General features: G+C 53.2%; 3 protein-coding genes across 3 annotated transcripts in view; 2 read left to right on the top strand and 1 right to left on the bottom strand.

The window, feature by feature from the left end:
- Positions 1 to 14714, bottom strand: part of LOC136631719 (sacsin-like) — a 35597-nt gene extending 20883 nt beyond the window's left edge. Inside the window, exons 1-2 of the mRNA XM_066606008.1 lie at positions 14624 to 14714; positions 2321 to 2403 (exon numbers count right to left, since the gene is read on the bottom strand). Of these exons, the coding sequence (XP_066462105.1) occupies positions 2321 to 2403; positions 14624 to 14714 (174 nt within the window). The remainder of the gene's footprint in view (positions 1 to 2320; positions 2404 to 14623) is intronic.
- LOC136631802 (membrane-spanning 4-domains subfamily A member 4A-like) overlaps positions 1 to 18699 on the top strand; it is a 452683-nt gene extending 433984 nt beyond the window's left edge. Inside the window, exon 7 of the transcript XR_010793087.1 lies at positions 18649 to 18699. The gene's annotated coding sequence lies outside the window, so the exon portion shown is untranslated. The remainder of the gene's footprint in view (positions 1 to 18648) is intronic.
- Positions 18700 to 19969: 1270 nt separating this feature from the next.
- LOC136631798 (uncharacterized) lies at positions 19970 to 25068 on the top strand. The gene is made up of 2 exons (XM_066606166.1): positions 19970 to 20793; positions 24231 to 25068. Exons 1-2 carry the CDS (start codon positions 20139 to 20141, stop codon positions 24827 to 24829), a joined length of 1254 nt encoding a protein of 417 aa, XP_066462263.1. The 5' UTR covers positions 19970 to 20138; the 3' UTR covers positions 24830 to 25068.
- Positions 25069 to 25079: the final 11 nt, after the last annotated feature.

The raw sequence follows: 25079 nt of genomic DNA, 5'->3' as shown, positions 1-25079 counted from the left end.
CTCGTGATGGGGGGGGGAGAGAGAGAGAAGGGGCGGGGCTGCTCGTGATGGGGGGGGGAGAGAGAGAGAAGGGGCGGGGCTGCTCGTGATGGGGGGGGGAGAGAGAGAGAAGGGGCGGGGCTGCTCGTGATGGGGGGGGAGAGAGAGAGAAGGGGCGGGGCTGCTCGTGATGGGGGGGGAGAGAGAGAGAAGGGGCGGGGCTGCTCGTGATGGGGGGGTGAGAGGGGGAGAGAGAGAGAGAAGGGGCGGGGCTCCTCGTGATGGGGGGAGAGAGAGAGAGAGAGAGAGAGAAGGGGCGGGGCTGCTCGTGATGGGGGGGGAGAGAGAGAGAAGGGGCGGGGCTGCTCGTGATGGGGGGGAGAGAGAGAGAAGGGGCGGGGCTGCTCGTGATGGGGGGGAGAGGGGGAGAGAGTGAGAAGGGGCGGGGCTGCTCGTGATGGGGGGGAGAGGGGGAGAGAGAGAAGGGGCGGGGCTGCTCGCGATGGGGGGGAGAGGGGGAGAGAGAGAGAAGGGGCGGGGCTGCTCGCGATGGGGGGGAGAGGGGGAGAGAGAGAAGGGGCGGGGCTGCTCGTGATGGGGGGGAGAGGGGGAGAGAGTGAGAAGGGGCGGGGCTGCTCGTGATGGGGGGGAGAGGGGGAGAGAGAAAGGGCGGGGCTGCTCGTGATGGGGGGGAGAGGGGGAGAGAGAGAGAAGGGGCGGGGCTGCTCGCGATGGGGGGAGAGAGAGAGAGAAGGGGCGGGGCTGCTCGTGATGGGGGGGAGAGGGGGAGAGAGAGAGAAGGGGCGGGGCTGCTCGTGACGGGGGAGAGGGGGGGGAGAGAGAGAGAGAAGGGGCGGGGCTGCTCGTGACGGGGGAAGAAGGGGAGAGAGAGAGAGAAGGGGCGAGGGAGGGCGAGAGACTCTTCATGACGCACCGCGTGAGAGAGAGAAGGAGCGGGGCTCCTCGTGACGCATCATGTGAGAGAGAAGGGGGTTAGCTCCTTGTGACACACCGTGTGAGAGAGAATGGGTGGGGTGGCTCCTTGTGACGCACAGTGTTCTATCTAGTTAGAGGGAGCTTCTTGGTGCATTTTGACCAGTAGGATTTTACTAGTAATTATGGTATCAGTGTTTCTGCTTTTGCACCTCTAAGGCCTCCTTCCCACGAGCGTGACGGGCTCCGCAGCGTAATATTCCGCTGTGAAGCCCGTCACGGCGCCCCCCAGAGCCCCTATACTTACCTGCGGGAGATAGCGTGAAATCGCTTCCCCGCCCACCACCGCCGCGTCACCGCTCGTCACCGCCCACCGCTCTCGCGTCACCAGCCGTGTCACGTGACGCGGCCGGACCGCGTCATTTGGCGTCATATGACGCTCGGCGGTGGGCGGGAAAGCGTTTTTTCACGCTATCTCCCGCTGGTTACAGCGGGAGATAGCGTGAATGGACGGCTTCCATTGACTGCAATGGAAGCCGTCAGTGCGTACAGCCCGTCCTCACCCGCAGAAAATAGAGCATGCTGCGGGTGAGGACGGGAGAAATCGCGGTGCGTAATTCCGCGGTGGAATTACGCATCGTGAGCATGGAGCTATTAGGTTCAATAGAACCTAATAGCTGCGTGCAACGCAGCGGATTTTCGCCGCGAATTACGCGGCGGAAATCCGTTCGTGGGAAGGAGGCCTTATACTAGGATATAGTGAATGACATCAGCACGTAACTCATTGCAGGACCTGTGATGACATCATCATGTGATCAGGGGCGGAGCATGTAACTCAGTCACTCACGGACAGATAGTCGTTTGTACTTTGATATCATCTGTGTGTTTGGAATATTTCTCTACTCGATCGCCAGTAAAATAAGTGGAAGAGAAGTGCGCTTGTTTCCAGCTTCCTGTTCCTGCCGCCCTCTGATGCGCTGTAGGAACAAATCTCCGTTCCTTCCGGCATAAATCAGTATTTAGAGATGAAACAACCATCTTCCAGGCTTCCAACAACGTTCCTCTTTACAGCCTCTCCACTGACAGACCCGACCCTGCAGGTGGCGCTGCTGCTGCTCAGAAATCTCATCAGTGTCCAATAACACCAGGAGTCACATGACATGCTTGCCGAGTCACATGACTGACAGATCTGTCCATGGACTATACCATTCCACTGTGCAGATAGGGGGCGCTGTACTGGTGTAAGAAAGGGCCGCAAACAGGATTTTAAATACGAGCGTATTAGAAAATTGTACGATTTCCTATTCTAAATAAATAAAGCCGGTAACATGCAGCGCAGAATGGAGAACCCCTTTAAAGGGCACATGGTATAGTCTTAGGGCAAACAAGGGGAGAAGTATGATCATACTTTAAGTATTTGTCCTCCGTCCGGGTATTTTCTCAAAATATTCTGTAGCTGGATCAGGAACGGCGGCGCTCGCTGGAAGAAATCTGGGAAAAAAAAAATAATAATAATATATTAATATATATAAATAACTATACTAGATACATACACATACAGTATATACTCTTGTAAAAGCTGCAGAGTTAAAGGGGGTGTACAGTTGTAAATGACTTCTGTCCTATCCTCAGGAGAGGCCATCAATAGTAGACCTGCACAACCGGATCCACGCCGATCACTGGACTGATTTCTGCAGAAAGCAGACAGCTCCATTCTTAATGCAGTGGCCAGGATTGGTATTGCAGGCAAAGTTCCCATTGAAATGAATGTGAACTTTACTTGCTATATGAAGACGCACCACTTCAGTAAGAACAGAGCTGTCCCTTTACTGCAGAAATCAACTCACTGCATGAGCGTGCCGATCAGTGGGGGTCCCAGGCGATAGACCCCTACTGATCTACTATTGATAACCAATCCGGGGGACAGGCCATGTCCGCACAAAATTGTGTACGCAACTATACGATTTTCCGGTTTTAATTGAGAACACTGGGGACTAATTAGCCGGTTAGAATAAAATGGCATGGGTGTATTCCGCGCCAATGTGAACGGGCCCAGCAAAAATTACAGCAAAATGCGCTCCTGCACACGAGCGTATGCATAGATACGTTCGCGAGAGGATGACGCGATTGCTCTCTAAATGGAGCGTGATCATATACTTTCCCCGCGCATTTTACTCTACATTTTTGCGCATCCTGGTCCATTCACAACATTTTGAACCTGCTCAGCAGCCCAATTAGTGCCCACTGTTTGTAAAATTGCGCAGTTACTGACGGGGTGTGCTTCACCCCTCCTACCCCATAAAAGCTTAGTGAGCATTGGGCGCACACAAAAATAGAGCATGTTGTGAATTTTTTTGCCTGATATCAGTGCGCAATCATCCTTTCACATACGTATATACAAATATGCTCGTGTAGGAGCCCTAAGGCTGCGTTCACACATTCCGTTTTTTGTTGCGGTTTATTAACTCCAAGTATAGAACGCATTTTTAAAAAATGTGTGTTTTTTATGCGATTATTAATTTGCGGGTTGAAAACTGCAACAAGTAGCGCCCTGCGTGAACGCCGCTTACGGAAGCGTCTGCTTAAAGCAAAGATAAAAGTGACATCTATGGCTGCAAAATAACCACATACTACACGCATGACACGTGTTCAGGCTTACCCATGGCGCTGCAGCGGCTCGCGAGGCGTCTTTACAGCTGTAACAGAAGAAAGGAATAAGATGGATGGCGAACGCTACAGAACAGAGGATTCCAAAAGAGGCGCACAAGCTGGAGCAGCGGGCGGCGGCTAACAGGACGGTAACTAAGCGCTTCACGCGGCCCGATTTGGGATGCGTGTTATGCATGCAGAATTGCGCACATAAAACACTGAATAGAGCTGATTGATATGCAGTCAATGATCCATGGTCTTACGTAAATGCGGATGCCATACGCAGAAAAGCTGCATGCTTGTGGCGCCACTACGCGCAAAATCAGTGTGATTTTGTATGTATTTGTGTGCGCAAACACGTGGCTACTGGTGCGTACAAAGTCACGCTGGAGCAATATACCGGCCTAAACGCTTTGGTCCACACATACATGGCAGACATGCAGAAATGCGCTTATGCCCGTGTGACCCAGACGAAGAGGTCCTTCTCACGGATGTAAGCGCATTTTTTGATGAGCGTTTGCACAGCCCAATTGCACTTATGGCGGAGCATCCCTCCGGAGTAATACGCGGCGAATGGCGTCAATTACAGGGCAGCGGTTCTCATTAACCCACCCAGACTGGCATTTCTTTATTGTGTAAAAAAGCGCAGCATGTTCTATTTTACCACCTATTACGCACGATGGTGCTCTATGGGCGCGTAAAAAACATTGGACATGTGCTGCATTTATACGCAACGCCGCTAAGCAACAGAGTGCAAAATAAAAACAACCCAGGCCTCGCTCACACGAACAGCATATTAGCGCTCCAATAGCTGCGCTACAAAATCGTGGCTATAGGAGTCGCATGAACGAAAAATAGGGCTATTCTCCACGTGTTTAATGGATGCCGCCGCCCAGAGATGAAGGGAAACCCTGCGGGGATGTTAAACTCCCTCCCCTTGCCGGCCCGCTCCCATAGGAGTCTAAGGAGCAGCCGGCGCTGTGATGGTAAAAAAAAAAAAAAAGGCATGTCCTCTCACGCCCCATCTTATGGCGGGGAGAAATCATGGCGGCAAAAAAATAACGGGCCATGCCCTATCTTTTGATGCGTGATTTTTTTGGCCAGTCAAAAAATCCTTCGCCTGAAGGAGCCCATGATTTTATGACGCACCTCCTCCGCTCGTGTGACAGAGGCCTCCGACTGCGCACAACGGCGTGCATGAGATACGCCTGCACAGCGGTAAAAGCTGCATTATACACAGTGTTTTACACAGACGCATGGCGAGGCGGCCCCAAGACAGAAGACATCGCGTCTTTCTTCATGCGTTCACACGTGGCGTAAAAAAATGCGCTCATTTGAATGGACTTATTGAAATCATTGGGTTGTATTCACGGTGTATCACGTGCGCAAATTTTGCTCGCATAATACATGGCAAACTCAGCCGTGTGAACCCAGCGTAACGGAGAAATGCAAAGGCCTACAGCTGGGCAAGAAAAATGGAAATAACCCCCATACAGAAGGGGGGGGGAGTCGGGCCGTCACGTGCGCAAAAGTATTGATGCACTTGTGAGGGTCTGGCGGCGGTCCGAGCCCCTCCTGGGCTGCCATTTTATTAGCTTTAACCTTTCCGTTTTTTTTGTTACACACCAAACAGAATACGTTCGGATGACTCACAAGACGCAAAAATACCTGTCAACCGCGCGAACACTCGTGGGAAACACGTTTTTCACTGACTGAAATCATATTCGCCCATGTAAATCGGACTTCAGGCCTGACGAGCGGAATCACATTTACATCTTACTGTACACAACCGCGCTCCCCGTCACTGAGATGGGCGCTTAGCGAAATTCATTCAAATGTGCAGGAAAATAGAGAATTCTGCGTACGTTTTCACCCAAATGGAAGGTGCGCACGCAATATATGTAAACAGCCTCACTGTACTCATCGGCTTCTGTACACTGCGTATTACGTGTGCTAGTTTTGCGCGCACAAAGCGCTACACAAATACGACCTCATAAACAAATGACAGCAGCTCGGCGTCCACGTGGCGGCAGACAGCGGGCCGAGACCACCGACCGACCACATCATTATGGAGTCTCCTGAGCACCAGAAACACCCGGATGCAGGAAGAGAGCTGGTAGGGCGCCGGTACACGAGCGCCACTGAGGCCGTATTCGCACGGCCGATATTCCTGCATGACTTCTGTCCAATCGTATGAATGGGCTTATTCACATGAGCGATCTCTCACACTAATGGACAAAACAGACAGCGCATAAACGCTCACCGCCACAGAGCGTATCCGGACGCGCGCACGTTAGAAGACTGCGTCTTTTTCTGGGTTTGCGCGCACAAAAGAAAAACTAAATGATATTTTCTCTTGCGTGTAGGAATTGCGCACAAGAAAACCGCCGACAAGGACAGAACCAATAAAATCAAATGGCGTCGCTTTGTCACGGTTTTCCACGCAGACAAAAACCTCAGCTAAAAAGTGTGCCTGTTTAACCCCCGACTGTCCAAGATAAAGAAATATCGCAGCACATCGTGGTCTTGGGTGCGTCTGATCCAAGAATCGCCCGTTCCCATGGCAGCAGTAGACACGCCTCCCGCGCACATGCAATTTTTCTATCTTTACTATTGATAAAACTCACAAGTGCGGCGATGCGTAATTCTTGCAGAGCGCATCAACATCGCAGGCAGAGACCGCAGGTTCAAGGCCGAGTTCACACGGGCGTCAGCGTGTCTTGGCCGTGCAAATATACTGCAGGACCAAAAAGTGCCTATTGCGGCACATTTCGCCCACGCTTGCGAGTATTTGTGTGTTCGCGCCCCAGAGGCTTCCGCTCATGTCGTGCGTATTCACGTAAACCCATTGATGTCAGTGGCTCTTGCAGTGCGCAGATACGCACCAAGTTAGGTCACACCGCGTATTTATTTCACGCAGTCGCACATCGCGTGAGAAGATACGCTCATGTAAATCAACCCATTAAATCAATGGGTTCTACTTGCTGTGTATACGCTGCGCAAATCCACTCATGCGAGCCCGACCTGAGCGCAAAAACAGATGGCCGCATATGTGACTACGCCCGCCAATACGGATTGCAGTGGCACATGATCAGGGTTTTTCCTCCATCTTGGCCCGCTCAGACTCTGCGCCAGAGCTGCGTTGGTTTTTACACGACTAAAAAGCGCCCGCAAAAAGCATGTGAGCGAACGCACTGAAATCAACGGGCTCCATTTTCCGCTGGCAACATTTCCATGCGCAAATGTGCAAGCAAATCCATCCGTGTGCCGCGGGCCCCATGGTGGCTTTACGCGGGCGTATGCGCTTCTGCACTCGCCTGAGCGCTGCGTATTTGCAAAATGAACGATGCTTCTTTACGTGCGCGTCGGCGAATTTTACTGTACTTTTTGTGCCCGACATGTTCATTTGCGCGTGACAAACAAAGATGCGACAATTGAAATAGCTAATTAGTCTAACGAGTTCCAAACGTGTTGGGCCATTGCCGGAATTAAGCAGCGTATCATGCATCTCCTCGCGTGTTGCACGCATCCCCCTTTGAGTTCTACGGGGACTTGGGTGCGCAAAAGTGTAGAAAGATACAATATGTTGTGGTGGTTTTGTGCGCAAAATACGGAGAATGTGAAGAAACCCATAAACATCAGCGAGTTCTATTCTCTGGCCAAGCAAGCAGGTCCGTGCGAAGCCGGCGTTGTGGGACTCACCCAGAAGGGCTCCTGCAGACGAGCGGATGCGTAGATATGCCTGAGTGGAGCGCTATTATGTGGTTTTGCGTATGTGCCCGCGTATTTAGCGGAACTTCTTTTGCGCTGCCAGGCCGGTTCACAGCCTAATTAGTCCCCGGTGATGGCAATTAACACCGCTAAATCGCGCACAAAAATAGAGCATCACGTGTTTTTTCACCTGCATTTTCATCAGGGTAAAAAAAAATTGCGTCACGCTCGGTTTTGCGCGCCCAAAGCATCATAGGAGTGTAAATTGCGCATGTAACTGCATGATTGACAACACCGGGGCTCATTAGGCTGCTCAGCCGCTTTAAAAAAGTGCAGTAAAATGCGAGTAAAGACGCACGAAAGCACCTGACGGCGCTCCATTCAGGGCTGCTGCACACGAGCGTATGTGTAAATACGCGCCAAAGAGGATGACATGATTGCGCTCTGAATGGAGCATGATCATGTGCTTTCGTACGCGCTCCCACGCATTCTCCTGCACATTTTGGCGTTTCCGGGCCCGTTCACATCGTTTTGAACCGACTCAGCAGCCTAATTAGTCCCCGGCGTTTGCAATTAACACTGCAAAATCGCACACTACCAGTTTCGCGTGGTGCGCACAAAAATAGAACATGTCGCGTATTTTTACGCCCGACGTAAGGGACGCATTGAAATCAATGGGTTCCATTGTCTGCAGTTTGTGCGAGCCGTACTGGGTGCAAGATCGCCCGTGTGCAGGAGCCCTTAGGGTTAAATTGCAGGTCGGGACCGCTGCCAACCCATTGTCCGCAGCGCCATTGTAATGACGTACAGGAGGCGCTTGCAGCATTCTTTCCGCTCCTGCTTAAGGCCACTCTCCCACACAACGCGTTTTCCCGCGATTAGCACAGCGTCCCGAGCTCCACGCTAACCGCGCAACAACGCTGCCATTCATGTCAATGGGGCATCGCAAACATGAGCTTAGAAACGCGATTTTCGGGCGCTGGGTGTTTAGCGCTTTTTACTGCACCTCATCACAATGCGTTAAAAAAGCAGTCAAAACGCCGCTGAAAATCGTGGTAAAAACGCTGCGATTTAGAGCGACGCTTTCTGACTGCATGTGAGAGCGGCCTCAAGCGTACGGACGCCGGTTAATAGGAAGCAACATGCAGAACTACTGATATATACTATATACTAATACTGACGAAGTCAATGAAAATCGTCCGACCCGCAGCCCGTCCGCAAGGAACAAAGAAAAATCTGTACTGCGCATGTGCGACAGCGAGCCGTCGGGTCCATCCGCAGTGCAGAGCAGTTCACCGCTGCGGGGGTCTTAGGCCGGTTCACACGGGGCGGACATTCTGCACGGAAATCTGCTGGCAATTATTATCCCGGGATAAAGCAGCAAAATGGGCGAGATCTGCAAAAATCCCATCCAAACGCTGCGCCAAACCGCACTGAAACGCCGCAGAAATCAAAGCCGCGACAGGTCAATTTTAGCGCCGTCTCCGCTGCGGCCTCTCTCCTCTCTATGGGGATAGACGGCCACAGCAGAACGCAGGCGGCGTTTGGCGTGGATATTAAAGCTGCATTTCTGCTGCGGAAATCTCACAGCATTTCCATGCGGTCATTCCGCGAGATTTGCGCCCTGTGTGACCCCAACCTTATGGGAACGCAGAAAGTGTAAAAACAACCAAAAAAAAAAAGGAAAATAATTTTTTAAAGAATATATACACCGCGCTTCCCCGAAAATAAGACAGTGTCTTATATTAATTTTTGTTCAAAAAGGTTTTAACATGTATAGCTGCCTGGGCACTATTTAAATTGACTTTTTTAATGAAGTGTTAGCAGGGCTTAAAGGGGTTGTCCCGCGCCGAAACGGTTTTTTTTTTCTTTCAATAGCCCCCCCGTTCGCCGCGAGACAAACCCGATGCAGGCATAAAAAAAAAAAAAAACGTCCACTACTTACCCGAATCCCCGCGCTCCGGCGACTTCTTACTTACCTAAGTAAGATGGCCGCCGGGATCTTCACCCACGGTGCACCGTGCGGTCCATTGCCGATTCCAGCCTCCTGATTGGCTGGAATCGGCACACGTGACGGGGCGGAGCTACGAGGAGCCGCTCTCCAGCACGAGCGGCCCCATTCAGAAGGGAGAAGACCGGACTGCGCAAGCGCGTCTAATCGGGCAATTAGACGCTGAAAATTAGACGGCACCATGGAGACGGGGACGCCAGCAACGGAGCAGGTAAGTGAATAACTTCTGTATGGCTCATAATTAATGCACAATGTACATTACAAAGTGCATTAATATGGCCATACAGAAGTGTATACCCCAACTTGGTTTCGCGGGACAACCCCTTTAAGTTTGGAGTAGGGCTTATATTTCAAGCATCCTCAAAAATTCTGCAAAATCATGCTATGTCTTATTTTCAGGGAAACAGGGTATATATAGTCAAAGATCTCTTGTGAAGAACACACAAAAGTCTGACCTATAGAAGAACAAACCGTCCATCCGCGGCGCCGGACACAAACCGCAGACACGGCGCTGCTGGAGAGGCTTCGTGGGGCTCAGTTTCCCCCCAAAAACGGTCTCAGCAATCGGATCGCCGCAATCAGAAAAGTATTATTGCCCATCCAGCGGGACTGACGGCAGCCGCCTGAAGCCGAGGACCCCAACAATGAGCTACCGGGGAACCCCTCTAATCCGATAATGCACAGTCAACCGCTCCCCGTTCACACCGGGCGTTGATGAGCGATGCGATCAGACAAGGATGATTGCGGACAAGTTTGCCCATCACCTGTGAAGCGGATCGAGACAGCGGCAGGGCTCCCGCAGCCCCCCGGGACAGCCAGCGGCAGGGCTCCCGCAGCCCCCCGGGACAGCCAGCGGCAGGGCTCCCGCAGCCCCCCGGGACAGACAGCGGCAGGGCTCCCGCAGCCCCCCGGGACAGACAGCGGCAGGGCTCCCGCAGCCCCCCGGGACAGACAGCGGCAGGGCTCCCGCAGCCCCCCGGGACAGACAGCGGCAGGGCTCCCGCAGCCCCCCGGGACAGACAGCGGCAGGGCTCCCGCAGCCCCCCGGGACAGACAGCGGCAGGGCTCCCGCAGCCCCCCGGGACAGACAGCGGCAGGGCTCCCGCAGCCCCCCGGGACAGACAGCGGCAGGGCTCCCGCAGCCCCCCGGGACAGACAGCGGCAGGGCTCCCGCAGCCCCCCCGGGACAGCCAGCGGCAGGGCTCCCGCAGCCCCCCGGGACAGACAGCGGCAGGGCTCCCGCAGCCCCCCGGCACAGCCAGAAGCTCCCAGCAAACGCGGATTGTTACAAAGTAACAGTTTCCAGCAGGTGGGGTGACGTCAGCGTTCCACTACAGACCTGCCCATCTGCGGGAGACTTACCTGCAGCTCCGGCGCTCTCCCCGGTCTCATCTCCAGTCCCTGTGAGCCGCCCGCCGCCCCCTTATATACCGGCCGTTACTTTCACTTTAGCAGAAACGAAACCGGCGGCGGCGGACCCTGCGGGAGTTTCGTTTCCCTTCCTGATGATTTAATATCGGTTTCCATCCACACTTATTAGTATTAACCCCTCAGTGGCCAAAACCGACTGTCACGTGTGCAAATACACTCCCCGGTTGCGGTGCATATCAGCGCCTGGACCACGTAATATTCTTCTTTTTGCACTAGGGTAACAAAAAAAAAAATTTTGACCGGACTTACCGGATCTTTCTTACATGCAGTTTTTCTACGTACAAGAAGATAAGCCAGGCGCCATCTTTTCTCGTGCATACTATTAAACGCGCAAAAATCTCGCTAGCGAAAACAAAAACATTGAAATTGATGGTTTCTATTCGTCCCATCACACGTGCGTAATTCTCACAGCCACAAAACGGGACAAAAATCGCAGCCGCCTGGAAACGCCTTAAGGCCGTTTTCACGATGAAATTATGCGAGATTTGTGCGCTGTGAGACACAACCTCACACTAACATATCGCCCATTCTTTCGAATAGGGTCATGCCAATGATCGATATCACACCGCGATGCAGGAAACGAATCGCGCCACGTCTTATCTTTGAGTGTGCCATCATATTGCCCGTTGTTTACACGTCCGTATTTGCATCCGCATCTAAGTGTTTTGCGCGCGCATTTCAGTTGCATAAAATATGCAAGACATGCTCTATTTTCTGTGCATTCGCGCAGCGCAAAAGCCCTCTGAGATCAATGAGCAGCGCGAATACACTGCGCATATACAGAAAGCCGCCCATTCATGGAGCATAAGGAGATGTTGTGTCTACATAACTGCGCACACAAGTTAACCCCCCAACTGCCAAAACATGCAGCATTGTTTGCGCAGCCTAATTGCACTTCCACCCACGGGGATCCAGCAGGAGAAGGATATCCTCCGGGTAGGCACAATTACAGCAATATCAAAACTCAGGGCGCATCCACGCTGGCGCTGGCCGCGGATGGGTATTTCCAGCTCCACTTACCCCCCCATAAAAAAAAAATACAGCAATAGTTCTGTTTATTTCCATCTAATTACATTTAATTTCAGTTTTTCAGCTGAGTGACATCATTAAGGGGCTTCCAGGACTGATGTATCCTCAGGACAGGTCATCCATAGCTGATTGGTAGGAGTCCAGCACTCGGGATCCCCAACAGCGGTGTTAGGGTGCGGGCAGACGAGCGCATAAACGGCGCGTTTTTGCGACCAAACGTATATACGTGACCATCTGAGGCAATGGTTTCGAATGTATTCGTTCACATGGGCGATTTTACGGCGCGTAAAAACAGCAATTCGAAAAAAAACGGAACAAATGCGACCGAAATACGCGCCAACGCATATTCGATGGCCGAAAAGACCGTTTGCAAAGTAGGAACAAATGAAAATACGCTTTCTAGCTCTGGTCGTGATCGGTGAAAAACGATCGCTCGGGCGATTATACGTTGCGCTCGTGCGAACGTAAATACGCCTACGATCGTCTGCCCGCACCCTTACTACGGTCTTCTAGGGTCCCACAGAGTAATATTGATCTTCTCAGTGCCCAACAGTAACAACCACCACTGTTGTGTCCCCACAAAAGTAACAGTCCTGTGCCCCCCTAGTGCCACCCTGTATGCAGCAATGTCCTCGTGCCCCATTCAGTAATGTTGCCCCGGCTCAGTCATGGTGCCCCATAGTGCCTTCAGTTGGTTATGTTGCCCTACAATTTTATCAGAACCCCAGTTAGTGCTCTTAATCAACAGTAATGCCCTTTTGTGCTCCCTACTCAGTAATGATCCCACTTTAGGGATGTTGGCAACAGTGCCATTAGTCAATATAGCTGCCACCTTAGTGCCTTTAGTAGAGATGCCCTTTTAGTAATTGTACCACCTACTCAGTATAGATGCTCCCTTAGTGCCTTTAGTAATGGTGCCCCCTCTACTCCTTAGGCTGGGTTCACACTTGGCGTATTCCCGTCGGAAATCTCGCGGTTTGGCCTGAGAGCAGCTCAGTTCTATTCAAGGGATGGTCTGAATTTCATCTCATTTGGAGCAGCGGAGCGCCCTCCGGAGGCCTCTGAGTTGGGGGAAGTTTAATTACACTAACGCTGCATATACATTTTCTACATACGTGCTATTAAAGTAACGGCGGCCCCCATTAGCGCATTGAATTGCATATTATGTGCGGAATATTCACGGCAATCCAGATGCATTGATTTTCGCACGGCCAACTCCCAGGAGCGGTTCTTCGTTGCGTATAATACGGGAGTATAAAGAGACTGCAGCGTGTTATAATGTGCGGCTCTACGGGTGCGTACAAACTGCTGTACATGTGCAGTTACATTCCGTATGTGCGGCGTTTTACCGCGCGCTCGTGTGAACCCGCCTAACGTGTCGGTCATCACAAAACCCGGCCATGTTACTTACCAAAGTGCCACTGAGAGAGATGGGCAGAAACACCGCCATTATATGCTGCATGGAGGAGCAGATCACAGGTGCGCAGTACTGATGACCAAGCGGTCACATGACCCCACGACGAGCCGAGCGGCTACTCAGTGCTGCACTAAAGGGAGCCAGACGACTGATACGTGTAGATCCACAGCCCATAAATAACGCCAAATTTCAATTCAGCGGGCCGCACTGCACCGCAAAGGCAAACCACACCGGCAGCCCGGGCTCCCCCAGCGGTCACAGCCGCACTGCACTCCAAACCACACCGGCAGCCCGGGCTCCCCCAGCGGTCACAGCCGCACTGCACCCCCGACCACACTGGCAGCCCGGGCTCCCCCAGCGGTCACAGCCGCACTGCACCCCCTACCACACTGGCAGCCCGGGCTCCCCCAGCGGTCACAGCCGCACTGCACCCCCTACCACACTGGCAGCCCGGGCTCCCCCAGCGGCCACAGCCGCACTGCACCCCCGACCACACTGGCAGCCCAGGCTCCCCCAGCGGCCACAGCCGCACTGCACCCCCGACCACACTGGCAGCCCGGGCTCCCCCAGCGGCCACAGCCGCACTGCACCCCCGACCACACTGGCAGCCCGGGCTCCCCCAGCGGCCACAGCCGCACTGCACCCCCGACCACACTGGCAGCCCGGGCTCCCCCAGCGGTCACAGCCACACTGCACCCCCGACCACACTGGCAGCCCGGGCTCCCCCAGCAGTCACAGCCGCACTGCACTCCGACCACACTGGCAGCCCGGGCTCCCCCAGCGGCCACAGCCGCACTGCACCCCCGACCACACTGGCAGCCCGGGCTCCCCCAGCGGCCACAGCCGCACTGCACCCCCGACCACACTGGCAGCCCGGGCTCCCCCAGCGGCCACAGCCGCACTGCACCCCCGACCACACTGGCAGCCCGGGCTCCCCCAGCGGCCACAGCCGCACTGCACCCCCGACCACACTGGCAGCCCGGGCTCCCCCAGCGGTCACAGCCACACTGCACCCCCGACCACACTGGCAGCCCGGGCTCCCCCAGCAGTCACAGCCGCACTGCACTCCAAACCACACTGGCAGCCGGGGCTCCCCCAGCGGTCACAGACGCACTGCACCCCCAAACACACTGGCAGCCCGGGCTCCCCCAGCGGTCACAGCCGCACTGCACCCCCAAACACACTGGCAGCCGGGGCTCCCCCAGCGGTCACAGACGCACTGCACCCCCAAACACACTGGCAGCCCGGGGCTCCCCCAGCGGTCACAGCCGCACTGCTTGATACAAAAATATGGATAAATATGAGGTACTGGTTAATTTTTCGGCCAAGGTACAACTACCAGGGAATCCCAGGGTGCCGGTGTGGTTTGCCTTTGGGGTGCAGGGCAGCCCGCTGAATTGAAATTTGGCATTAAGGCCTCATGTCCATGGCACGCGCAACTGCAACCATGGACATTTTCTTACCTGTCTTCTCTGTCTCGGCAGGATCATCTTTCTTCTGCACTGCGGATGCGTGCGTGCTTGCCACGCACATGCGCAGTGCATTTTTACCCATGGATCCACAGCATGTCAGCAGCGGGTGTGCCGCAGATCGGACGGCTTCCATTGACTTCAGTGGAAGCCACCTGTGCAGGAGTCTGCAGAAAACGGAGCATTCTGCAATCTGCAAATCGGGAAAACTGACATCCGCAGGTATTTAATTACCAGTGGATGCCCAATGATTGTCTATGGGCGGATTGAACTGCAGATCATGCGGGTGACACACACGAGTTTCACAATTCGGTTATGCCCGTGGCCATGAGGCCTTATGGGCTGTGGATCTGCACGGATCAGTCGTCTGGCACCCTTCAGTGCAGCACTGAGTAGCCGCTCGGCTCGTTGTGGGGTCATGTGACCGGTGGTCATCAGTACTTTGCACCTGAGTGTTTCTTCCACCCACCTTTGTCCCAGCAGCACTTTGGTAAGTAACCGGTCACTTATTTCTTCGCCTTCGTTTATAGAGCGTGAAGCCAAGGCATCCCATGGGCCTGTAGTTCCACGGGCGGTTCTCACTTATGAATTATGCGCATTGTGAAGCGCACAGAAGTCATGTGAATAGAGCTCATTATTTCTCTGGGTTCACTTCCACCAGCCGTTTCTCATTCCCACCGATTGTCCTGATTTGGGGCGATTCTGTTCAGGAATCCTCATTTCCTCTGCAAGCCAAACGATCCGCGCGCCGAGGGCTTCTTCACGCGACGGCATTCGTACGCAAAATCTGCATTGCTATACGCAGAGAATAGAACCCGCTGATTTGTTCTCGTAAGCGCACGGAAAAAAGTAGGACCTTCTCTATCCTTTTGCATTTGCGCAAATACGGAAGGTGAAGGGTGTGACGCAAAACACAGGAGAAAGAAAACATCTGGTCCTCGTTAGGCTTCAATAGCCATTATATCCACAGAAAGGGAGTGTCGTGCGCGTGTGACCCGGCCCTGCATGCGCAAATATTACAGCACTACGCGCGCAAATGCACCTCTTCAAACGTATCAGCATCTTTGCTTGTGTGAAGCCACCCTACGACGCTCCCACACGGTCGAATGAGGGCTGCGTATGACGTGCATATGTTTCATGTGTGTAATACGCTGTACGCAGTAACACATATGTAGCGCTCATTCATACGACCGTAAAACGCTGTGTGGATCACGCAGCACTTTACCAGCCTGGCAGCGAGCGGACTGCCCATGACAGCGTATCTCACACACCCGGACATGCGGCGTGACTTGTTTCTTTTATTCCCCGCTCTGTCTCATAACGGCGTTGCGTATCTATCGTCGCCCGTATGTAATGTATTGCGTATGGACAGAGCGGCATACAAATGTATAGGGCGGTCGCTGCGTGATACGCGGGGAAATACAGCATGCTGCGTATCTACACGCTAATGTGAACAGATCAATGGAAGGCCATGTACTTTCATCGACTCCATTCACCGCGTATCACGTGGCTGCGCATCACGGGCGTAATACGTGGTGAAGTCACAGTCGTGTGAATGAGCCCTTACTGCTTGTTTTAATGTGCATAATACGATCGTGAAAAGAACGCATGTCTGAATGCGCCAATGTAAATCAATGGGCTTTTAGGACTGTGTATTACCGTCATGGAATGCGCAGCCGCCATCCGCCCGTGAGCCCTAAATAACAGCATGAAGTGCTGATCGGGGGGGGCAATATGATATCAAGCAAAATGGCGAGAGCGGATAACGCAGAATCCGTCGAGGTGACAATTGGCTGAGCGGGTGCATCGTGTAAGCTATTGTGCTCGCTAGGTAAAATGTGCCCCGCGGGGTTAACAGTACAGCCGCTTTCATCACTCCGCAGAACAGAAAGTATGATGGCAGGAAAGTGAAACTGCAGGAGGTGAAAGAACTATCTGTTTGCAAATAAGGGGGATGGAGCGATACCTGCTGCCTTCCAATAGGTGGCGCTGCAGAGGTATTGTTCCATCTCCCTTATTTGCATATTACCCAGAGGAGCGTGCATGGCCTTATAAGTCTCCTTCTAGGTGCTCCCCTAAGGAGAAAAGATAGCGTTCCTAACTCCCTTTTTGGCACACGCTGACGCTCACATCAATGCTGGGACTTGTTGTGCGAGCAGGAAAACAGAATCCCCTGATTGAACAGATCGGTCTCATAACAGCGAATGGGGTTCCTGCACCCAGCCAGCACTTGTGCCAGGTGAAAAACTCCTGCATACACCACTATATCGTGCGGCATTCCATGCCAGATGTGCCCAAACCTCTCCACGCGCCTCACTGCCAGCGCAAACCATATCCATCCCTTGACCCGTTCCCTCCAACATGTCTGCCGTTCGGCCGTATCCACACAGGCGAGCGCAATATCAGTTGGAGAAACTCGGGTCAATATCACGCTGGTTATAATGCACTTTGTTTTTTCGCTGCGAGAAAACTGCATTGCTTCGCTGAACATGCGATTTTCGTTGGGCTTTCCACGAAAATACTATCCTTAGCTGATCGAGCGCCCGCTGACCGCGCCGATATACATTGGGGTTGGAGCGTAATCTGCTGCTCGTACCGCTGTATAGTGGCTGTAGCCGTCATCCTGGGGTCTCACTGCGCCTGCAATTACAATCGCCGGCCATAAGAGTCATAGGGGCAGCAGCTTCCGCTCCGACCGCAGTGTATTACTGCGCCCAATCAGCGGATCGGCAGGGGTCCCGAGTGGCAGGTCCCAGCTAATCAACCATTGATGACCTGAGGATAGGACAGCAATAGTGTTTTCGTGGAAAACCCCTCCATAGCGGTTGGACCACAGTTACACAGGATAGGTGATAGCTTGCTGATCGGTGGGTGGTCTCACCTCTGAGAACTCCGCCGCTCTCAAGAACGGGGTCTTGTGTCCCACTTCTCACGGTGACGTAACTGCACCCGCCACAGTGAGGAGGAGACTGAATGAAGCGCACTAGAGCTCCATTCGCTTTCAATGGGCTAGCCGAGATAGTCAAGCGGCAAGTGTTCGGCTATTTCCGTCCTATTTGTAATGGTGTACATCCCCTGTGGGGGGCGTGTACAATGTCTTTTACGCTAGTTTCTGGCATAAAAAAGTGGCAATTTTTTGCTCAAGTGGGAATTTGCACAAAAATGTGACTTTTAGAACTTTTGCGCTGGCCTCGCAACTTCTGCAATACAAGGCTTAGTACGTTTTTCCCTGTATGTATCAGTTTAAGATTTAACCCCCTCTGAAAAAATGTATGCACATATACAAGGGGTAGACAAAAATATGGAAACGCCATACAAAATGCATGGGATTTCAACCATTAGCACTGAGCTGTCCTTTTAACCCCTGCTTGGCTGAGAGCTTTCCTGCCAAATTTGTGTTTACTTCACCTCTTGCCCTGCTCTGGGAGATTTTGGAAGTCAGCTGGTAACAGCAGCTGAGTAGCTCAGCATAATCCCCTCCTGTTAGTTTACTTCATCATTTAGTATTAAAGTGTTTGCCAATTGAATGCTTTGGTGGTAGCAGTTCATGTTCCGTGTACTAAAAACTAAATTGCGGACTCTCTCTCACTTTCAGTGGGAATGTTTTGGGTCTTTGTGAGGATCTGTGCCTACAGCTTTGGAGTCTGGTCGACGAGCAGCTAGTCATCTGACTTGGGCATCATTGGCTTCGGGTACGTGGACAGCTTATGAAACTGCTTGGCATGAATAGATAGACTGGGATGACCGTTTGGGTGACATTCACAAGGATAAGCATTGGGTAAGGGCGTTATTATACTTATTGGGCGAAGCTTCTACTTTGGGATGGCCTATAGCAAAGGTGAACCATTTTGTAGCTGCTCTGGCTTTTGGCTTTAAAAAAAGGAGGTTCCAGAATGTAACAAACAATTTTTTAATTAGCCACGCCCTAAGTTAGATAGTTTTTGTTGTAATCAATTCAAGGTAGTTTTATTTGGTCACACCTTTTGCTTTAGCCCTTTTTGAAGCTCTGAGGCTGTTAGGTGCACTGTTCAGACATAATCTTCTGCTTCTGTGTCTGGCAAATATGGGCGTCGGCCCATTCCTTCTGTTCCCTGAGCTCATATTCACTCTCATCCAGCACTCCTAGGGTTAATAGCTTCAGGCCTCCTGTTCAGCTGATGCACCTTGCAAGCCGCAAAGTGAGTAACGAGGCGGCGTAGGACTGGGGGCAGGGGGGTGAGGGGGTTAGTCAATTAGCGAGCAAGGTAGTGGGGTGGGAGGAGTTAGAACAGGAAGTAGTAAGGAGAAGAGCGGGAAAAGACACAAACGACCGAGGAGTGGAAGAAGAAGGACGTAGGAGGAGAGCAGACGAGCAGAAGAAAGAGAGAAGCAGAAAAAGACGAAAGAACGGAAAGCAAGCCGGGAAGCGCAGAAGACAGGAGTCGGGCAAGTGAGAAGCCATCAGCTGACAAGCTTGAAGAGTCGGGTGGAAGACAGTAACAGCGGAGGAAGAAGAAAGAAAATGGACGACTTACGTGCCATGATTCAAGAAGCTGTGATGCAAGACGGCACCGGATGGCTTGAAGAGGTGCTGGCAAGCTGCAGGACGACCGCCGGAGCCAGAGAACCAGCCGGAGAAGAAGGACAGCAGCGGAGATCGGGAGAGGAGCCAGACTGCACGCAAGAACCGCCGCAAGGAAGACCGCAGCAGAGACCTGGAAAGGAGCCAGCCAGCAAGCAAGTTACACCACGAGGAAGACCGCAGCAGAGACCGAGGAAGGGGCCAGCCAGCACGCAAGATACACCGCCTGGGAGACCGCAGCGGAGTTCGGGACAGGAGCCATGCAGCCAGCAAGAGGCACCGTGAGGGAGACCGCGCCGCCGAAAGCAGCCCCCGGCGAGGCTCAGCCCGAGCCCCGCGCCGAAGAGGGGAGGAGGAAGAGCCAGCCAGGGCAGCGCAGGCCCCAGGAAGGACGGAGGAGCCAACCGGAAGTCGGCGCCGGCACTGAGAGGTACGGCGGGAGGACCGGCATCGGAGGCTCAGAGGACTGTGCCAGCGGAGGGTCCGGAGCTCGCAGGACGGCGCTCGGGAGTGACAGCGGGCGCCGAACGGAGTAAGCATCGCGCAGCCGGGCGCAGGATGAGCGGAGGAGCCCGAGGTGAGCCGAGCGCAAGTAGCGGGGAGGAGCTGGGGAGCGCGCGGTCCGGCCGCACGTCCCCGCAAGATGGCGGCACAGCGCACGTGGCGGCACAGGCAGCGCCGAGGGCGCGAAAAAGTAGAAGCCCGGCGGGCAGGGGGGGAGGGGGTGGGGGGAGAGTGAGAGAGAGGGGGAGCAGGGATAGCTGGGGCCCACGCAACACCCCCCTGACACACAGCCCGGGTAGCACCAGCGGGTCCAGCAGCAGCAGGGAGGGGGGAGGCAGGTCACGCTACCCTGCAGAGGCAGTACAAGTAGCAGGGCCAGCACACTACAGGGTAGGTAACAGGCCAGGCAGGACCCCATATAGCCCTCAGGGGGGAGGGGGGAGGATGCATTTAGACACATGGTCTAGTCAACAACCCCCCACTACCCGATACATGGACACATTCCAGGCTTTCCACCCCCACCAACAACAACTCCCACCATCCTATGCACTGTACCAGCGCCCACCAGCCCAGTCTAACGAATATAGACAGTGCTACGTGAACCCCCACTACATTCCCCCACCAGCAGACCCCGCAGTTTACCTTCCCACACATAGCCAGGTCCCACGCCGGAGTTCTAAAAAGCAGGGCCAAGGCGCTAGGCAGAGGCAGAAAGAGCGAGCCAGGCAGGAGAGGCAGGATAGAGAGTTCCAGGCGCAGCTAGAGAAGGCCAGCGTAGCGCGTAGTGCCAGCGGCAGGCCGCGCGAGTCAAGCGACGAAGTGCCTAGCAGCGACCAGGACGAGTATTGCGGGCGAGAGGAGCAGCCACGGAGGGCGGACCCGCAGTCATCCCTTTATCGGAAGGTCCGGGAACGCAGGAGGTGGCAAGAGCTTGCGCAGGATCGGTCAGGGCCGGACCAGCCTGGCACGTCCCAATCGGATGACACGAGGAGGGTTCGGCAATCGATTGGTCGGCAGTCCGCGTACGAAGTAGGACGGAACCAAGGGAGCGGTACAGCGAGGGCGTCACCCTTGGCAACGCCGGAGGTCCGTCCAGGCGGTGAGTCTACCTTATACAATGTCCTTAAAAGTGTGTCGGATCCCGCAGCGGGTGCGGAAAACGATGATTTGGTGTCGGTTCTGAGGTCGCTGTTGAGCAAGGTTGATTCAGAAAAGGGGCTTTCAGTGTCCTGTGTAGCTCCAGGGGGCGCAGGCCCGCCTGTGGGTAATGTTGGTGCTTGCTCAGCAGCGGGCACAGAAAGTGTCCCAACGGACAGCTTACAATATGCTAATTCGTTGTTTTGTGGTGTTGCCCCTCTGGGGGTGGGTCTGCCCGATGATGTAATGGAGAAGATTAAAAATGGCTTGTATATTGATATATGGTCTTTGCTCTCTTCGGAACATGTCATGGTTGACAAGGAGCGGTCGGCAGAGCGAGGTGCTGACAAAAAACCGAAGATTGCAAAGACTTTCGGAAATTGGTTGCAGGCTTTTGTGATTTTGGTTCATGTAACGTGTCAGTTTCAGCCGCGCAAAGCGACGGAGATGATGGTATATCTAAATACCATTTATAGCGCGTATCGGTTGCACGGAGGTGCAGCATGGTGGCGCTACGACGAAGATTTTCGGCGTCGCGTGTCGGGAACGCATACGAGTTGGGCCTCTAAGGCCACGGATGTATGGATTCAGTTGATCCTAGCGCAGCGTCCAGCTAGGACTTCTTTTCCCGGGGGAGCCGCGGGAGGGGCATCTCAACCACCCGCGGCATCTCCAAGGCCGAATGGCTCCTGTTGGTTGTACAACGAGGGCCATTGTCGATTTTACGCAACCTGCAAATTCCGGCACGAGTGCTCGGTATGCGGGGGGCAGCATGCAGCGATCCGCTGTTTCAAGAAACAGAGGTCGGTACCCGCGGTGGGTAGCACCGGCGGTAATGCGAACTCCGGTGAGAAGCCAGTACCTGGATCCGTGGTTAAACATGTACCACAGGAAACAGGAAGCAGAAATCCTTAGGTTAGGATTTCGAGAAGGCTTTAGAATTCCGTACGCGCATCAGCCTGCCACTATGTTATGCCCCAATTTGAAATCGGCAAGGGACGATATCGAATTGGTAAAAGAGAAGGTTCAAAAGGAAGTGGAGTTGGGCCGGATGGCCGGCCCTTTCAGTATTCCTCCTTTCGAGAACTTGCGAGTGTCTCCTTTGGGTCTGGTACCTAAGAAGGAAACCGGCAAGTTCCGATTGATACATCATTTATCGTTCCCAATAGGGGGATCGGTCAATGATGGCATCTCAAAAGAGGAAGCAGCAGTAGCCTACACGTCATTCGACTGTGCGGTTCGGCTGGTAAGGTCGGCGGGTAGATTTGCGCATTTGGCAAAAGCTGATATTGAATCAGCTTTCCGTTTGCTGCCGGTTCACCCGGAGTGCTTTCATCTTTTGGGTTGTAGAATCGAAGACCAGTTTTTCGTCGACATGTGCTTACCGATGGGATGCTCGATATCATGCTATTTTTTCGAGTTATTTAGTTCCTTCCTTGAATGGATGTTGAAGTATGAGACGGGCATCACATCGGTGATCCATTATTTGGACGATTTTTTGTTCGTCGGCTCTGAGGCATCGGGTGATTGCGGTTTCCTAATGACTAATTTTAAGAGGTTAATGCGGTTAGCTGGGGTTCCGTTGTCTGAAGAAAAGACAATGGGCCCAGTTACATGCCTCACGTTTTTAGGTATAGAAATCGATTCGGTGGAGATGGTGTTCAGGTTGCCGGCGGATAAAGTGGCCAGGTTGCGGCAAACAGTGGGCGAAGTGGCTAAATGTAAAAAGGTGACGCTGCGGCAGGCGCAAGTTTTGCTGGGTCTTTTAAATTTCGCCTGCAAAGTGATTCCCATGGGGCGGCCGTTTGCCAGGAGACTGTCATTGGCAACCGTGGGGGTCCGCGAACCACATCATTTTATACGTGTGACGGCAGGAATCAAGGCTGACTTGCATTTATGGACGGTTTTCCTGCATTCTTTCAACGGGCAAGTGGTGTGCCCTAGGGAAGATGTGGAAGGAACTGAAATCAGTTTGTTTGCCGATGCAGCGGGTTCGGGCGGTTTTGGCGTTATCTTCAACAGCCATTGGTGCAGGGAGTCCTGGCCAAGGTCATGGAGAGAAAAACGGTGGACTAAGAACGTAACTCTGCTGGAATTTTTCCCGGTGGTGGTAGCAATTGAGTTATGGGGAGCAGAGTTACGAGACCGGAGAGTCTGTTTTTGGTCGGATAATGCGGCGGTCGTACAGACGATAAACAAACAATCGTCGGCCTCCCCGCCGGTTTTGGCTTTGTTGAGGCACGTGGTGCTGAGATGCTTACAGGGCAATATGTATTTGCGTGCAAAGCATGTCCCGGGATATGACAACAGAGCGGCTGATGCACTCTCTCGTTCACAGATGGAGCTGTTCAGGGAACGGTACCCGCAGGCGGATGCCGAAGGGGTACGCTGCCCGCCTTCCTTATGGAATCTGGCAGAAGAGAGTTGTTGAAGCTGGTGGAGTCATCGGTGGCGGCTGCAACTTGGAAAAATTACAATTCAGTCTGGTTATTATGGTTGCAATTTGCAGGGGGAGCAGTGGTAGGAGGTGAAAGGGCAAAGTCAGCAACCTTGGATATGCTGACGGAGTTGCGGAAAAAGCGTTTGTCGGTGGGAGCAGCCAAAAAGCATCTAGCGGGTGCAGCGTTTTTGTTAAAATTACACGGTATGACTGATGTCACGAAGGATTTCGTGTTTCAGCAAATAATTCGCGGGTGGAAGAAAGAAAAGGTCCAGACGGACACACGCCGTCCAATCACGTTTCCAGTGCTGACAAGCCTGTTGTCAGTTTTGGAGTCGGTCTGTGCGAATGAATACGAGACACTGTTGTTTAGAACTGCTTTTTCAATAGCATTTTTCGCGGCCTTACGTATCGGGGAGATGGTCCCGGCGAGTAAAGTCAAGTTGGGTGGCCTACGGGCCGCCGACGTGATAGCTACGGGAACAGCCATACGGATAGGTATAAGGAAGTCGAAGACGGATGTATACGGAAGAGGTGAATGGCTCACCATTAACCAATTAGGGGCAGGATGGTGCCCGGTCCAGGTCATTAGTGAGTTCTTAAAAAAGCGCCCACATAGTGGGCAGTTTTTAGTACATTCCTCTGGTTCCCCACTCACGCGTTTCCAATTTTCGGCGGTTTTACGTTCGGCGTTAAAGAAGTGCGGTTTGGAGCCGGGGGAATTCGGGACGCATTCTTTTAGGATTGGGGCCGCTACAACAGCGGAAGCCCATGGTATGTCGGAGGACGGGTTAAAACGATTGGGGCGATGGAAATCGCAAGCGTACAAGTCGTATATACGACCGGATCGTACGGTAGACGTTCTTTTGGAATAGGACTGATGTGTATAAAAGACTTAGCGTTACGTAGGCGTGTTTTCTTGCAATTTGCGGGTATATGCTATGTTTTTCTTGTTCCAGCGACGGACCCATGGCACGTTTGGATCATCGGCCATTCGTTTATACATTGGGCGGAGAGAAGAGCAGCCACTCGACCGATGGGACGGAATCTGGGTCTGAGTGGCGCGCTCGTAAACTGGATGGGTGTGCGGGGGCTTCTATGGCCCAGGATTCTGCAATTCGTTCTCAAAATTAGCAGGTGGACCCCCCGGAGAGTTATACTGGTCGTTCACGCCGGGGGGAACGACTTAGGAAAAACAAAAATGAACGAATTGCTAGTACTCATGAAACAGGACATGATGCGTTTCCGGGACTGTTTCCAGGATTGTGTGCTCGTATGGTCAGACATCGTGGCCAGGAGATGCTGGCGGGGTGCCAGAGACGGTGACGCGATTGAGAGAGTAAGAAGATTAATCAACCTTAGGATGTCCAAATTTGTTAAATCGTTGGGTGGAGTGGCAGTTCGCCATTGGGAACTCGAGGACAAGGAAAGAGGAGCACTCAGGGAGGATGGAGTGCACCTTAACGATGTTGGTTTGGACACGTTTCTGTCAGGACTCCAGGACGGTGTGGAAATGGCATTGGCTAGGGTTGGCGTGGTGGGGCGGGATGCGCCATAGGAATACGGCGCATACCGCGTGCCGGGAGCTTCCCATGCGGGCTACGGCTTAGAGGAGGGTTTGCAAGCCCGAGGTAACAAGGGGCTTACGAACGTCCTGTGGCCGTTCCGGTAATAAAAGTTCGACAGTTTAGGCATGGGAAAGCGTGAGGAATTTAGACTTAGGTAGTTCAGGTTATAAAATAAAGTTTATAATATATGTTTTAAATGTTAATAAAGCTGTGGCCAACCCACGTTTTCAGCAAGAAGTT

The sequence above is a fragment of the Eleutherodactylus coqui genome, chromosome 6 (genome assembly GCF_035609145.1).
Source record: "Eleutherodactylus coqui strain aEleCoq1 chromosome 6, aEleCoq1.hap1, whole genome shotgun sequence".
In the NCBI taxonomy this organism is placed as follows: domain Eukaryota; kingdom Metazoa; phylum Chordata; class Amphibia; order Anura; family Eleutherodactylidae; genus Eleutherodactylus; species Eleutherodactylus coqui.
This window is presented reverse-complemented; position numbering and strand designations above follow the sequence as displayed.